A 15,107-nucleotide genomic window follows, 5' to 3' on the forward strand; every position below is an offset into this window, starting at 1 on the left:
GGATAAGAGTTTGCATTAGAACATTTGTTGAAAAGATTGAATCCATCAGCGTTAGGCGAGAGAAAAGCTGAGCTAAGGACATAACGAAGCCAAGGAGGAGAGATCCAAGTTTAGTCACCGTGCTCAGCGAAGCCTCATTAACAGGAGCCCTCCCACCTTCGGGGAGCAAGTGCTCCCCTTAAAACCTGCTTAAAATCGTCTGGGAGATGAGTAACTGCGTGGCTTTTCGTCCCAGCCTTAGAAGGAGGCAGAACTTTGCAGCCCTGTTTCTCTCTTCACCTTTCCCCGAGAGCTCTGAGGGCACAACAGGTTCGTTGCGGAAGGAACGAGGCCCCGTCTGTCCAGAAAAGACCTAAAATTTGTAAGATGATCTTCTGTGAAACTGTTGGCCTCGGTTTGTGGTTTTGTTTTTTTTTTTCCCCCCGTGTTTTACACCATGCTTTATGAGTATGTAATACCTCGTGTCCTGTTTCCCCAACCTGGCCTGGTGGCACGAGGTGTTTTGGGGCAGGAGGGAACGGGGGCTCCTGAGCTGGAACCGCAATTTCTGGCCTGATTTTTGAGCTTGTGCTGCAGGTTCCTGTACCCGGTGCATTTGACCCAGGTGCAACTTCTTGTTTCCTATACACAGTTCGCAGGAAAACTCAGCCTGTGCCTCTGAACAGCACCCAGAGTGATCTGAGGTACCTCAGAGAGCCGTTGGCTTGGCCACAGAGAGCTCTGATGGTTTGGGCAGTGACAGGGAGGAACATTTTGCTGCTCGTGGATGGTTTCTTATCAGCATCTTTGCTAGGAGTCACAGAATCATCGAAAGGTTTGAGTGGGAAGGTTTGAAGAACATCAAATCCATGGGCAGGGACACCTCCCACCAGCCCAGGTTGCTCCAAGCCCCCTCCAACCTGCCCTTGAACCCCTCCAGGGATGGGGCAGCCACAGCTTCTCGGGGCAACCTGGGCCAGGCTCTCACCACCCTGGGTGTAAAACACCCCTGCAGTTTGGAATCCCGTGTGCAGGAGGTACTGTGCAATAAATCCCAGGCTTTTTCCACAAATCAGATTTTTCTTCTCCAGTGAAAAGCTACTCCCAGGAATTTCTCTCTCTCTCGTGCACCCTGCTTCTGCCCGGGGAACCCGACTGGGATGATCCTGACTGCAGTAACAGGACAGAGGTAGCTGGTAAAGAGTGTATCTTGCCCAAAACCGTATGGAATTGTAGGAAATCGTGCCGGGCAGGCAGCTTTCTGCCCCCGGGGGTGGTTTGGTCTCCCTGTGAACCTTCCTGCTGCCTCTGGGATCAGCTGGATCTTTTCTCCACTTCTTGTGGGCAAAAAAAAAAGAAGGGACACTCATCTGTCGGCAGCCAAATGTGCCCGGGCTATCGCTGCCTGCAGCCGGGGTGGGCAAACCTCCTTATCAAAAGAGTCTTGTGGAGGCAGCAGTGATCTGTGTTCTCCATCCTGCCGGAACGGGAGCGGGATGAAGGAGCATCACCTCAGGGGTGATGTATCCATGTCCCTCTGCGTCGGGAGAGCCTTTTCCTTTGTCTGGGGCCGGGCAGCATCTGTGGATCCCTGCCCAGCAGCCTGCATCCTCCGTGGTCCTTCTGCCTCTTATTAACTGCCTGGTTCCTCCCGAAAGAGGTGGCTTTAGGATTAATTACAGCGCTGCTGCCGAGAACCTGCATCGAGCAGGTTTTGGGGGGGGGGGGAGCTCTGCTTCTCAGTTCACCGGTACCCGCCTGGAAATAGCAAATCACGACTTTTTCTGCTGAATTTCCTTTTCAAGACACGTGAGAGCGCAGCGAGCAAGAGTGGAGTGAGGCCGTGCTCCTGGTTCGGATTTGGGAAAGAGACATCACTGTCAAGGCTCTGCTTTCTCCTGGAGCTGCAGTAAATCTGGCGGCTCAGCGGTGCTGTGGTCGGGGGGGTTTGGGCAGCAGAAGCTCCCCCAGGCGCATCAGGAGGGATCACAGGCGCCCAGTGGAGAAGGCTTCTGCTTGAAGCGGTCTTCTCCAGCACCTGTGTTCTCTTAATGGGGTTTCCATCGCCCCGTTTCCCCGTTTGCTGCAGAAATCTGAGGAAACAATTCCCTCCAGCCCCACAAGAGCCCCCGTTCCTGGGCTGTGCGGGAAGGAGGAACCATCTGTTCCCACAAACGCTCTCCGGCCTCGCTTGGAGCGAGAAGGTGGAGGTGACGGTGATGGGCTGCCCAATCTGCTGCTCTTTTTGGCTTTGGTAGCAACAAAATTGGGGCTTGGCTTTCTGCAGGTGTGCTCTCGGCGTCCTCGGCTGGAGCATCTGCCACTTCAAAGGGGAGGTGGCAAGAGCTTTTGCAGCAGAAGGGAAATCGTAGAATGGTTTGAGTTGGAAGGGACCTTAAAGCCTGTTCTTAAAGTGCCACCCCCTGCCCTGGGCAGGGACACCTCCCACCAGCCCAGGTTGCTCCAAGCCCCCTCCAACCTGCCCTTGAACCCCTCCAGGGATGGGGCAGCCACAGCTTCTCTGGGCAACCTGGGCCAGGCTCTCACCACCCTCAGGGGCATCTGTGGTGGCTTTGGTGCAGCCCTAATGGGCAACTGCGTTGTTCCTCAGTTTTGAGTCGTGTTGGCTGAACTCTGGCTCTTCCAGCCTCGCGCCCAGACTGTGGTCCCTGCTTTTATGACCTCTAAATTGGACAATTGTAATGTGTTGTTTTATGGCCCTTCCCGTGCGGACGTTGCCCGGGCTCCAGCTGTGGGGAGATGGGAGCCAAAACCCCGACTCTCCTCCCGCGGCCTCCACACATCGGGCTGGTCCTGGGGGACCTGGGCTGGCCCCGAGTCAAGCATCAGCTTCATCTTAAAATTGCTTTGAGGGCTTCTAATGCTGAGGATAAGGCAAGATCCGTGGGTTTTATCTCTGCTGCTGCTTTTTATGAGCTTAGTCACTGCTTGAGAGCATCTGAAGTCGGTTTTATTGGCCGTTCCGAACCAGGGGTTAAAGACCTGGGGAGCACTTGTTTCTCAGCGCAGTGATCTGAATCTGAAATTAATTACCACCCTAGGCTGACATCCTGATGTTGAAATAACTCAACCCAACTGGCACCTCCTAACCCTGCTTTGTAGCCGAAGCTGCTTTCTCGCAGGTCTGTGGACTCGGTCTGGAAATGGGATTTTATCCTCTTTTTTCTCTGCTGATGAGGAAGGGCTGGTGTCTTCCCAGTTACCACCAGCGGGTTCAGTCCATCTCTCCATCCTCTTCTCTGAGCCCCAGCTTCCCTAAATTCTGAAAAAAAAAAAAGCTTTTCGGAGTCTCCTACTGACTTTTATTGGGAGGGTGGTTTGAGACTGTGCCCCAAACGGTGCCCTGGGGCTGGCCAGGCTGGAAGGAGCAGGTCACTTTGCTGCTCAGCATCCTTCCTGTCACCTGCTCTGGCCGGGGGTTGGAGGAGATGATCTCCAGAGGTCCCTTCCCACCCAGCATCACTCTGGGATTCCATGAGAAAGGGAGGAGATCAGCAGCTCTCTGAGCCTGTGGCCCAGAAACCGTGGTCAGCTGCAGTGACGGATGTGGTGGGTCCCAACCCACTCTGAAACCAGGGAAGGAAATAAGTATCAAAGAGAGGGAAATCGCTTTTCTTAGGAAGCTCAGGCTTTTCCTCAGAGCTGAGCTCTTCTTGCTCTCTCCTTATGTTGCCCAAAAGCCACCAAAAAGAGGTGTCTCTGTGTGGGGCTCGTTTGGCCGCCGCTGTTGGGGCACTGCCAGTCCCTGTGGACATGGGGCCGGGATCTCCGCTGCTTCTCCCCCCACCAGCCACCAGCTCTGCAGGACTGAGCCCACCGGGGTGATAAAAAGAAGGCAAAAGCAGCGCCCATGCCCTTCTGGTGGCTGGGTCTGTGTCCCCGGTTGGTCAGCAGGATGCGGACACCCGCTCCGGGCTGGGGCAGTCATCAATATTCCATATTCCTGAGCTATTTCCAGCCTCTAAAGTAGGAGCCATTTACAGCTATTTCCCTCTTTTCCAAGAGTCGATCCCCCCCCAAAGGTGATACCTGCTGGAGATTAAAGATTGATGGCGCTCGAGCCAGGCTTCAAAATAGCTTTTTGGTCTAAAGTAGCTGATTTTGTGCCGAGTAAGATGCAGCTGGTTCCCTCTCCCACAGAACTGATATTCCAGGGGCTGAACGTCCCTGCTCGGAGCCTGCCCATCCCGGTTCTGCCTCCATGGCCCCCTTTGTCCCGAGCTCTGTCTCTTCTGCGTGTGTTCCCCGGGGAGGAACCCTTCCTCCAGCACCCCGCATCGTCCTGGGCATCTTCCTCCTCAGTGGGGACAAGTATTGATCTCCACACAACAGCTTAAACACTCGTTTGAGCTGAGAAAACAGGGATAATTTGCAAGATGCTGCAGGAGAGGCCTGAGCTGGGGTCTAACTGGACAGGAGTTGGGCAGGTGTGGAGTAAGGAATTAAAAATGACATTATTCTGGTCTCCTGGCTCGTTCTGATGGGGCCACAGGCAAAGGAATGAGGTGGACACAGAGCCCTGCTCCTCCTGGAGCCATCCCCCGGAGCCATCCCCCGGGGTAGGGGCTTCCCGAGATCCAGGTGATGCCCTGGGACGTCGCGGTCCTGGGGAGATTTGTTGTGCCTTTGTGTGATTTGTGTGGGACGGCTCCAGGGATCCGGCAGCGGAGGGCTGCATCTTAATTAACGCCGTGTCTGGAGAAGCGTGTCCCTTTGTTCCTGCTGAATCTGCCAGCTGCTGGCTTCCGAGCCCCAGATCAGGAGGGAGAGGGAACAGTTGCTGCCTGTTCCCCTCGGCTTTGTCATTTGACTTCCCTGCGCCGGGTCGGGCTTTTACAGAACCCCTCGTTTGGCCTCTCGCCCTCAGCTCCGAGCAGCCCCGCTCCCCTCGCCGCGCTGCTTTTCTCTCTGGGTGCTCCTTCCTCCTTTTCTGGCTAATTTTCTTCTGCCCCGATGTATTCTTGCTCATTTTTACTGCCCTAACTAACAGCGTTAACCCAGTTTTCTGCCCTTTTTGGGTTCGTCCATGAGTGTGAGATAAAAGCCCCAGTGACAGGGTTCAGTGCTGCTCCCCCAGCCTGAAGCCACCCTCGTTTTGTCCCATCTTAATGTGCTTTGCTTGATTAAAATCCAGCTTTATTTTCTATACGCTCCCGTCTGCAGAACTAGAACATCTACACGCTGCGCGGTGAAGGAGTGAGCTCCTTGCTGCACTGCTTCTGAATACTTCTGAATACTTCTGAATACTTCTAAATATTTCTAAATACTTCTAAATAAATGCCGAAGAACCTCGTGGCAGAAGCTAAAAAGACCACGAGACAGAAAAAAAAGCTCCAATACAAACTCTGTGGGCACCAAGTGCATTCGTACACGGTGAGCATCGCATGAGGTGGTTGGAAATTCTATATTTTCTAGCACGAGTCTCTCCGATTCAAACCCCCAAGGCAGGAGATTTAAAAAAACTTGAATTGAGGGGTTTTTTCCCCTCTGCACACTCTCGGTGAGCACGTTCGGTGTTCTCTGCAGCCCTGTTTGCCTTCAGAGAGAACAAGAGAAGACAGCTCTTCTCCTCTCCTTACCTGGCTCTAAAAAACCTGGTTTTCAGAAAAATGCCAAGCAGCAGTGCAGCCCTGATGAGAGTGACAGCTTGCAAGGCTGCATTTTCTTTAAATTGCAAAATATTGGATAAAAAACAGTCATTTATGTCCCAAAATTGCTAGCTGTGAAGTCAAGCGCGGCTTTTACCCGGAGTTAATTTTATCTGAAAGGGAGAGTAACGAGCGTTTTCCTGAGTGTATAGTGGTAATTAAAGCTCTTTGGAAAGAGCTGGTTTTTTTTCCAGGGGGGGGGCTGGAGGTTTCTCCTGAGGACCCTCGGAGGGCCGGGGTGATAAATGAGCATCTCTCCTGGCTGCCGGAGATAACGAATGTCATTCTCCGCCTGGCAGAAGCGCCGCGGCGGCCGCAGCCCCTGGGAACAGCTCCCCTCTCAAACTGGGGGAGACTGGGTTTCTGTAGGGGGCAGAAAAAACACGTGTTTGACAGGGATTTCTGCCCACAGAGCCCTTGTTCCCCCCAGCATCCAGCATGATGGTGGATGGAGGAGCATCGGGGACCGGGGGGACCAGGCAGCAGGTCCCAGGCACCCTCCACAGTAAAAAAGGAGTCTTTTTTCTTTGCTTTTAAGAGAAAATGTCCCTTTTCTGGGCCACAAACCTTCTTCTAAAGCAACCAGACCTCATCCCCAGGGTCAGAGCTGGGGAGGGAGTTCAGGTCCCCCAGGAGCAGCGGTTTGGGGGAGGCAGGTGTGGAGCGGGGTCCGGTTTACGGGCTCCTGTAAAATACCCTATCGACAAAAACGCTTCAAAGCTCCTTTAATAACTCCCCAAATGAAAGGTTTGGAGCTGGCCCTTGTAAACTCTTCGCCGGCCTTTAATTGCCTCATAAAACAGTATGCTAAAGAAATTATTAAAGGGTTGTGGGGTTGGTTTTTTTTTTTTTGCTGCTCTCAGATCAGTTTAACCCTTCGGGGACCTTGTGTCCAGCTGTTTCTCTCGCGCAGCCTAATGAGCAGTTACCACCTCCTTTTCTTCGCCTTTGATGATCCATCTCTGGCTCTGATCCACCAGACCTCGACCTCTTCGTGCGGCTCAGGTGCTGGGGGGGAGGTGGGAGGGGGGAACGTCTCCATCTCCCCCCTCTGGCCCCCGGGATTTGGGCAGCGGGTGCCGGGGCTGCAGCTTGTCCCTCCCCGACGCCTGGACCCGGCCGTTCTGTCCCGAGGCGAGGCCGGGAGCCGTGTTCAGCTGCTCTGCGCCCAGCAGAGCTCAGCTAATTTACAGACCTCCCCACCTCCCCGCTGGGGCCCGGAGCAGCCATCATCATCATCATCATCTTCCCCGCGCGTAATTAGCAGCTGGGGCCTGGGGAGCGATGGCGCAGCTGAGATGAGGGCAGCTGGACCCCTCCGTGCGGGGACAGCCCGTCCCCGTGGCCTCTCGCCTGTCGGACACCAGGATCTGCTGCCCAAAGCTCCTCGCCGGAGCCAAAATGCAGCCCCTCAGTTGCCAGCTCGGCCTTTGCCACGGGCAAGTGGGCAGGTTGGGGTGGACATCCCTTCTCCAGAGCAAACGCTTTCCGTACTCAGATATTTTGGATGGTTTTGAGAAATTTGGAGTGATTTCGTGTGAGTTTTCCCTCTCTGACTTATCATCTCTCGCCCTTTTGCTGCGCAGAGGCTCATCTTGCCCCTCTACTCACCCCGGTTTGGGTGGGCTCTGCCAAGCATCACCATCCTTCTCCTCCTCCCTGAAGTCCAAGAGAAGCCTGGACCAGCCCTCCAGCCTCTCCTGGATTGTCACCCCCACTCCAAAACCCTCTGGAGGGGGAAAAATCTCCAAATTAAAATCTGAAAGGGGAAATTGGAGCTTGAGCAGTTCCAGATCCCACAGAGGTGGTGGGGGAGAGGAGGGGTGGAATTTGTTCCCCCAAAAACCCTTGAACTGGCTGGTTTGTTTGCAGGGTGACTCTGGCAACGAGGCCAAATCAGCAGTGACATAAAGATATCACTTAAACCATCGCATCTCTGAGCTCCTGGGAGCTCCCGTAGCCTTAAGAATAAGAAAAAGTGTTGCTGGTTTGTTGCTGGTTTATTGCTGGTTTCTCCCTTGGCTTTTATGTTCCCAGAACGCACAAACCCCGTCGTTGCTCTTTTCATCTACAGGCCTGGAAAAGCCAAATAAAAGCCCAAAAGGTTTGGGAATTGCTGCCACGGGAGGAAATCCGAGGGGTGGGCACCATGGGTTTGTGCAGCCCCCATCCATCCCCACACAGCCTGGGTCTCCTTGGGCACGGAGCTCCATCCTCCCTGGCTTTTCCCCCCCTCCCCATCCTTAGAAAAAAAAGGAAAAAACTGATTTATAAGCGGCCCCACGTGCACCTGGGCCAGATGAAGGAGCTGGAGCTGGGTCACCGGGGGCCTTTCCCCCGTAATGGCTGGTGGCAGATGCGAGGGGCTGGTCGTGGCCGGGGAGGGCTGGGTGTTGGTGCCCACGTGTGAAACGGCGCCTGGTCCCGCAGCGCAACGAGCCGCCGCAAAGCCCCAGTTAATGAAGGTAATTTCACCCGCGGCCCCGGGAGGCTGTAAATGAGCCGGTGTCTGGAGACTCCAGCAAATCCCCCCGCTGCCGTTTGCCAGCTTGTCCCCCCCTTTATTCGCAGGGTTGTGGGTTGTCTTGTTGTTGGTTTTTTTTTTGGTCTCAGATGGCCTTTTTATTTTTGTTGTTGTTCTTCTTCTCTTGCAGCGAGAACGAAGCGCTGTGGAGGGAAGTGGCCAGCTTGAGGCAGAAGCACGCGCAGCAGCAGAAAGTGGTCAATAAGGTAAATCCCTGCTTTTCCTGACAGAGATCGGGACGCTGTGGTGTGGGGGTTTTTGGGGTGATGCAGTGACCGACGGAGAGATCGGGACACTGCGGTGTGGGGGTTTTTGGGGTGATGCAGTGACCTGGGCTGGGCCCTCACAGCATCCGTGGGCTGCAGCGGCAGGAGTTCTGTTTAGGAATAGTTTCAATCACTGTGATTTCTCCCTTTGATGGTGGAAATCCAGTGGGGAGAGGTTAAATTTGGGCTGGCAGTGCCAAATTTAGCGGTTTTCCCCTTAGCCCTCCCCTTTGTGCCCATCCTCCTCCATCCTCCTCCATCCTTCTCCATCCTCCTCCATCCTCCTCCCAGCACGGGGACCGAGCAGTCCCGGAGCTGCTCCTCTCGTGTGGATCCAAGGACTGTGCACGCCCTGACAAAGCTTCTCCCTGTTTTTTTTTTCTCCCCGCAGCTTATCCAGTTTTTGATTTCATTGGTGCAATCCAACCGTATCCTTGGGGTGAAGAGGAAGATGTAAGTCTGCATTTCTCCCTCCCGATAAAGATTCCCTGGCTGAGAGGGAATAAAGAGAGGATCAGCAGAGTGGGTCCCTTGCCAGCGGGGTAGGACTGGGCACCACCTCAGCCTTTGTTACCGTTTGAGAAAACCCCTAACGATTTATTGTGGTTTAAGACAATCATTCTCTCACCCCATGACCCCTCCCCCCCCGGACAGGGGAATCAGGGAAAGCAAAGAAACACCAGGGTTGAAATATAAATAGATTTCTTAGGAGAAGACTAAATAATTAACAATAATACTAAGGAAACAGTATTAATCCCAATTCTAATATAAGATACACAAGAGTTATCCCCAGCCCATTCCATCACAGGAGGCTGCTCACTCCCAGCAGGGACAGCCAGTGGGGGACACTGCGAGGAAGGGAAGGGCTCAGGGCTCCTGCACCAGGGCAAGGAGTTCTCAGGATCTCAGCCATTAGAGGAGAGAGAGAAACTCCTCAGCAAACTTTCTCATTTCTACTGAATTTGACGTTCATGGTGTGAAATAATCTCTTGGCAGCTTGGGGCAGGTGCCTGGGTCTCGCTGTCCTCGTCCCCGCGCCTGGCAAGGCTTGAAAACACTGAGGCCTTGAATCCCACATAGTCCAGCTGGACATAAAGTAAATATTTTCACAAATTCAGACACTTTTTCTTCTAAAAGTGCGGTTTTCCCCAGCATTAGAAGAGAAATTAGTCCTGTGTCACTCAGCCCAGGACAGCCCTCCAGCCAATTTGTTTTGGCCAGTTAATAGTTACTCGGTTTTATCCCAGAATTAGGAACAATTCACAGAATGCCAGAACGATGTGGGGTGGGAAGGGACCTCTGGAGATCATCTCCTCCAACCCCCACCCAGAGCAGGGGCACCCAGAGCAGGTCCCACAGGAACGGGTCCAGGGGGGTGGGAATGTCTCCAGAGAAGGAGACTCCAGCCCCTCTCTGGGCAGCCTCTGCCAGGGCTCTGCCACCCTCACCCCAAACAAGCTCCTCCTCAGCTTGAGGTGGAACTTCCCCTGTCCCAGTTGGGGCCCGGTCCCTCTCCTCCTGGCCCTGGGCACCACTGGAACTGGGGAGCCCAGAACTGGTCCCAGAGCTCCAGATGGGACCTTCTCAGGGCAGAGCAGAGGGGGAGGGTGACCTCCCTGGAGGTTCTCCACACTCTTCCTGATGCCCCCAGGATGCCATTGGCCTTCTTGGCCACCAGGACCCATTGCTGGCCCTTGGGCATCCTGATGTCCACCAGGTCTTTTCCCACAGAGCTGCTCCCCAGCAGGTCACCCCCAACCTCTACTGGTCCATGGGGTTATTCCTCCCCAGGGGCAGGTCCCTACACTTGCCCTGGTTGAATTTCATCAGGTTCCTCTCTGCCCAGCTCTCCAGCCTGTCCAGGTCTCGCTGGATGGTGGAACAACAGGTTCTCCTGTTGTCTCCTGACTGGGTCCTGCTCTTCCAGTCCCGAGTTCCTCACCCACCTGATTTTTACAGGTGCTCACATACAAACTGGCAGACACTCCATGGTGTGTCTCCTCCCATCCCCTCCGTGTCCCCCTCTTGCCTGTCGAGCTGCGGGACCCTCCTTTTGTCTTCGAGCGGTGCCCGGCAGCACCATATGGCAGACACCACCCCAGCAGCCTTGATTGTTATTAATGACCGGGGTGGTTTATCTGGTGATGGTGTGCCCAGGACGTGCTGAAATGATTGATCTTGTGAGGGGAAAGAGGTTTCTCCCCAGCGCTCGAGTACATGAAAAGGGCCACAGACGTGGTGGTGTCACAGCTGACCAGGAGTGATCCATCTTTGGAGCAGTTGGCCGCGGCGGGGGGACGCCAGGCAGAGCGGTGACAATACAGCCCTGCAGAAGGAGGGGACCAGGGTCTATAAAGAAAATCCTCTGAGGCCTCAGCTTTTTACATTTCAGCTCCACAGACTTGCAAAATGTGGCCCCGGGGGCTCGGTGTGTTCCTCGGTGGGGTGGTGGGGCTGCCTGCTCCGCTCTCCTCCACCCCCCCAGGGCCACTTGCCCCTCCAGGACACCCGGGGACGGGGGGCTGTTGGCACCCACTGGGGTGGGTGCAGGTGCCCAGTTGTGGGGTTGGGGACCACCTGGGGAAAGGGGGTGCCCGAGAGCCGTTGCCAGCGGCGCAGTGACTCCTGTGGTGTTTGGGAATGTTTTGCAGCCCCCTGATGTTGAACGACAGCAGTTCAGCACATTCCATGCCGAAATACAGCCGCCAGTACTCCCTGGAGCACGTCCACGGCTCGTCCCCCTACGCAGTGAGTACAACCCGGCCTTGGATGGGGTGGGGGGGGACAAGGACACGGCTGGTTGTGGGGGGGGACCCCTCTTAGGATCTTCTCCAGCTGGTCTTGCCTTTGTGCAGCCCTTTGTTTTCTTTGGCAAAGTATTTGAAGGTGGCAGCTGCGTCCGGGCTCCGCCAGCGGGGAGAAGAGCTGTTGGTGAACGGGTGATTCTCCACGAGGCTTGGGCTGGGGCCGAGGATTTGGCTTCCAGAGCAAGCGAGGAATTACCCTACTGAATTTGACGTTCATGGTGTGAAATAATCTCTTGGCAGCTTGGGGCAGGTGCCTGGGTCTCGCTGTCCTCGTCCCCGCGCCTGGCAAGGCTTGAAAACACTGAGGCCTTGAATCCCACATAGTCCAGCTGGACATAAAGTAAATATTTTCACAAATTCAGACACTTTTTCTTCTAAAAGTGCGGTTTTCCCCAGCATTAGAAGAGAAATTAGTCCTGTGTCACTCAGCCCAGGACAGCCCTCCAGCCAATTTGTTTTGGCCAGTTAATAGTTACTCGGTTTTATCCCAGAATTAGGAACAATTCACAGAATGCCAGAACGATGTGGGGTGGGAAGGGACCTCTGGAGATCATCTCCTCCAACCCCCACCCAGAGCAGGGGCACCCAGAGCAGGTCCCACAGGAACGGGTCCAGGGGGGTGGGAATGTCTCCAGAGAAGGAGACTCCAGCCCCTCTCTGGGCAGCCTCTGCCAGGGCTCTGCCACCCTCACCCCAAACAAGCTCCTCCTCAGCTTGAGGTGGAACTTCCCCTGTCCCAGTTGGGGCCCGGTCCCTCTCCTCCTGGCCCTGGGCACCACTGGAACTGGGGAGCCCAGAACTGGTCCCAGAGCTCCAGATGGGACCTTCTCAGGGCAGAGCAGAGGGGGAGGGTGACCTCCCTGGAGGTTCTCCACACTCTTCCTGATGCCCCCAGGATGCCATTGGCCTTCTTGGCCACCAGGACCCATTGCTGGCCCTTGGGCATCCTGATGTCCACCAGGTCTTTTCCCCCAGAGCTGCTCCCCAGCAGGCCACCCCCAACCTCTACTGGTCCATGCGGGTATTCCTCCCCAGGGGCAGGTCCCTACACTTGCCCTGGTTGAATTTCATCAGGTTCCTCTCTGCCCAGCTCTCCAGCCTGTCCAGGTCTCGCTGGATGGTGGAACAACAGGTTCTCCTGTTGTCTCCTGACTGGGTCCTGCTCTTCCAGTCCCGAGTTCCTCACCCACCTGATTTTTACAGGTGCTCACATACAAACTGGCAGACACTCCATGGTGTGTCTCCTCCCATCCCCTCCGTGTCCCCCTCTTGCCTGTCGAGCTGCGGGACCCTCCTTTTGTCTTCGAGCGGTGCCCGGCAGCACCATATGGCAGACACCACCCCAGCAGCCTTGATTGTTATTAATGACCGGGGTGGTTTATCTGGTGATGGTGTGCCCAGGACGTGCTGAAATGATTGATCTTGTGAGGGGAAAGAGGTTTCTCCCCAGCGCTCGAGTACATGAAAAGGGCCACAGACGTGGTGGTGTCACAGCTGACCAGGAGTGATCCATCTTTGGAGCAGTTGGCCGCGGCGGGGGGACGCCAGGCAGAGCGGTGACAATACAGCCCTGCAGAAGGAGGGGACCAGGGTCTATAAAGAAAATCCTCTGAGGCCTCAGCTTTTTACATTTCAGCTCCACAGACTTGCAAAATGTGGCCCCGGGGGCTCGGTGTGTTCCTCGGTGGGGTGGTGGGGCTGCCTGCTCCGCTCTCCTCCACCCCCCCAGGGCCACTTGCCCCTCCAGGGCACCCGGGGACGGGGGGCTGTTGGCACCCACTGGGGTGGGTGCAGGTGCCCAGTTGTGGGGTTGGGGACCACCTGGGGAAAGGGGGTGCCCGAGAGCCGTTGCCGGCGGCGCAGTGACTCCTGTGGTGTTTGGGAATGTTTTGCAGCCCCCTGATGTTGAACGACAGCAGTTCAGCACATTCCATGCCGAAATACAGCCGCCAGTACTCCCTGGAGCACGTCCACGGCTCGTCCCCCTACGCAGTGAGTACAACCCGGCCTTGGATGGGGTGGGGGGGGACAAGGACACGGCTGGTTGTGGGGGGGGACCCCTCTTAGGATCTTCTCCAGCTGGTCTTGCCTTTGTGCAGCCCTTTGTTTTCTTTGGCAAAGTATTTGAAGGTGGCAGCTGCGTCCGGGCTCCGCCAGCGGGGAGAAGAGCTGTTGGTGAACGGGTGATTCTCCACGAGGCTTGGGCTGGGGCCGAGGATTTGGCTTCCAGACCAAGCGAGGAATTACCCGAATTCCGCTGAAAGCAGGGATGGGTGGAAGCTGTGCCTTCCTGCTTTGCTTTACATCTGCTCGCTTGGTCCATGGTGTGGTTTTGTCACAAACAAAACGCATCTGGTGTCAGTGAGTCCCTGCTCAACCTTTGCTCGTATCGCCTAATTAACGGGGACCGTGTACGATGAGCGTTATTCCCTCCAAAGATGACCCCTTTTGGTTGGGAAGGTGTCAGAGGTGAAGGAAGGTGACCACAACAGGTCAGAGCCTGGCTGAGACCCACACCTGAAGCAGCAAAGACCCCAGTGATCAGAGCTGACTGGTGTCCCTGGAGGTAGGGAGCGAGGTGGGAAGAGCACAAAGCCAATTTGGGATGAGAGAGCAGGCGGTGGCTTTGGAGGTGAAGGCATCTCCCAGCATCTCCAGCTCCAGAGACACCTTATAATGGCCTTCCAGTACCTGAAGGAGGCTACAGGAGAGATGGGGAGGGACTCTGGATCAGGGAGGGGAGCCCTAGGACGAGGGGGAAGGGTTTTAAGCTGGAAAAGGGGAGATTGAGGTGAGATCTGGGGAGGAAATTCTTGCCCCTGAGGGTGGTGAGAGCCTGGCCCAGGTTGGCCAGAGAAGCTGTGGCTGCCCCATCCCTGGAGGGGTTCAAGGGCAGGTTGGAGGGGGCTTGGAGCAACCTGGGCTGGTGGGAGGGGGGTTGGAACGAGATGATCTTTAAGGTCCCTTCCCACCTAAAAAATTCTGTGGCTCTAAGATGTCATCGATGTGTAGGGCAGAAGAAGGGAGCTCGTAGCTGGCTGTGGATGATGCTCAGACCATGGGTGCCTGTGGTGACCTGGTGCTCCAGGAGGAGTCTCTGTAAATCTGTGCTCTGGACTCTGCTCCCAGTTGCTGCTGGATCCCAGCGGATCCTGAGGTTTTGTCTACACTCTCCCGTCCTTCTGATGTGCTCCTTCCCCTGCCTGTTCAAGGGCCAGCGAGCGCAAGGAGTCTCTCCCAAGCCCTTTAGAGCTGCCCCGAGTCCTCTTGCAGAGGAGCTGCAGACTGTGCCTTTGTGTGTGTCGAGTCTGCTCGGCCAAACCCTGCTGCCGTGCAGCAAACCCCTCTCCCTGCCGGGCAGGTCCCAAACAGAATCACAGCATCACAGAATCGTAGCGGTTGGAAGGGACCTCAGAGATCATCGAGTCCAACCACAAAAAAACCACAAAAAACACAAACCACCACCCACCACCTAAACACACAACAACAACCACACAGAATCACAGTTTGCGTGCGGGCACAGTGCAGCTCTCAGGTGGGAAGGGAAATAGCAGTGACCCCGCTCCCCTCCGCGCCTCTCGAGGCCGAGCAGACTCGACACACACAAAGGCACAGTCTGCAGCTCCTCTGCAAGAGGACTCGGGGCAGCTCTAAAGGGCTTGGGAGAGACTCCTTGCGCTCGCTGGCCCTTGAACAGGCAGGGGAAGGAGCACATCAGAAGGACGGGAGAGTGTAGACAAAACCTCAGGATCCGCTGGGATCCAGCAGCAACTGGGAGCAGAGTCCAGAGCACAGATTTACAGAGACTCCTCCTGGAGCACCAGGTCACCACAGGCACCCATGGGCTGAGCATCATCCACAG

The 15,107-nt window shown here is 55.5% G+C and overlaps 1 protein-coding gene across 1 annotated transcript in view; it reads left to right on the forward strand.

Annotated features, from left to right (window-relative positions):
* Window positions 1-15,107, forward strand: part of HSF1 (heat shock transcription factor 1) — a 59,352-nt gene that overhangs the window by 23,555 nt on the left and 20,690 nt on the right. Inside the window, exons 5-7 of the mRNA XM_014956151.1 lie at window positions 8,303-8,378; window positions 8,830-8,891; window positions 11,090-11,186. Of these exons, the coding sequence (XP_014811637.1) occupies window positions 8,303-8,378; window positions 8,830-8,891; window positions 11,090-11,186 (235 nt within the window). The remainder of the gene's footprint in view (window positions 1-8,302; window positions 8,379-8,829; window positions 8,892-11,089; window positions 11,187-15,107) is intronic.

The sequence above is a fragment of the Calidris pugnax genome, unplaced genomic scaffold (genome assembly GCF_001431845.1).
Source record: "Calidris pugnax isolate Ruff unplaced genomic scaffold, ASM143184v1 scaffold307, whole genome shotgun sequence".
In the NCBI taxonomy this organism is placed as follows: Eukaryota; Metazoa; Chordata; class Aves; order Charadriiformes; family Scolopacidae; genus Calidris; species Calidris pugnax.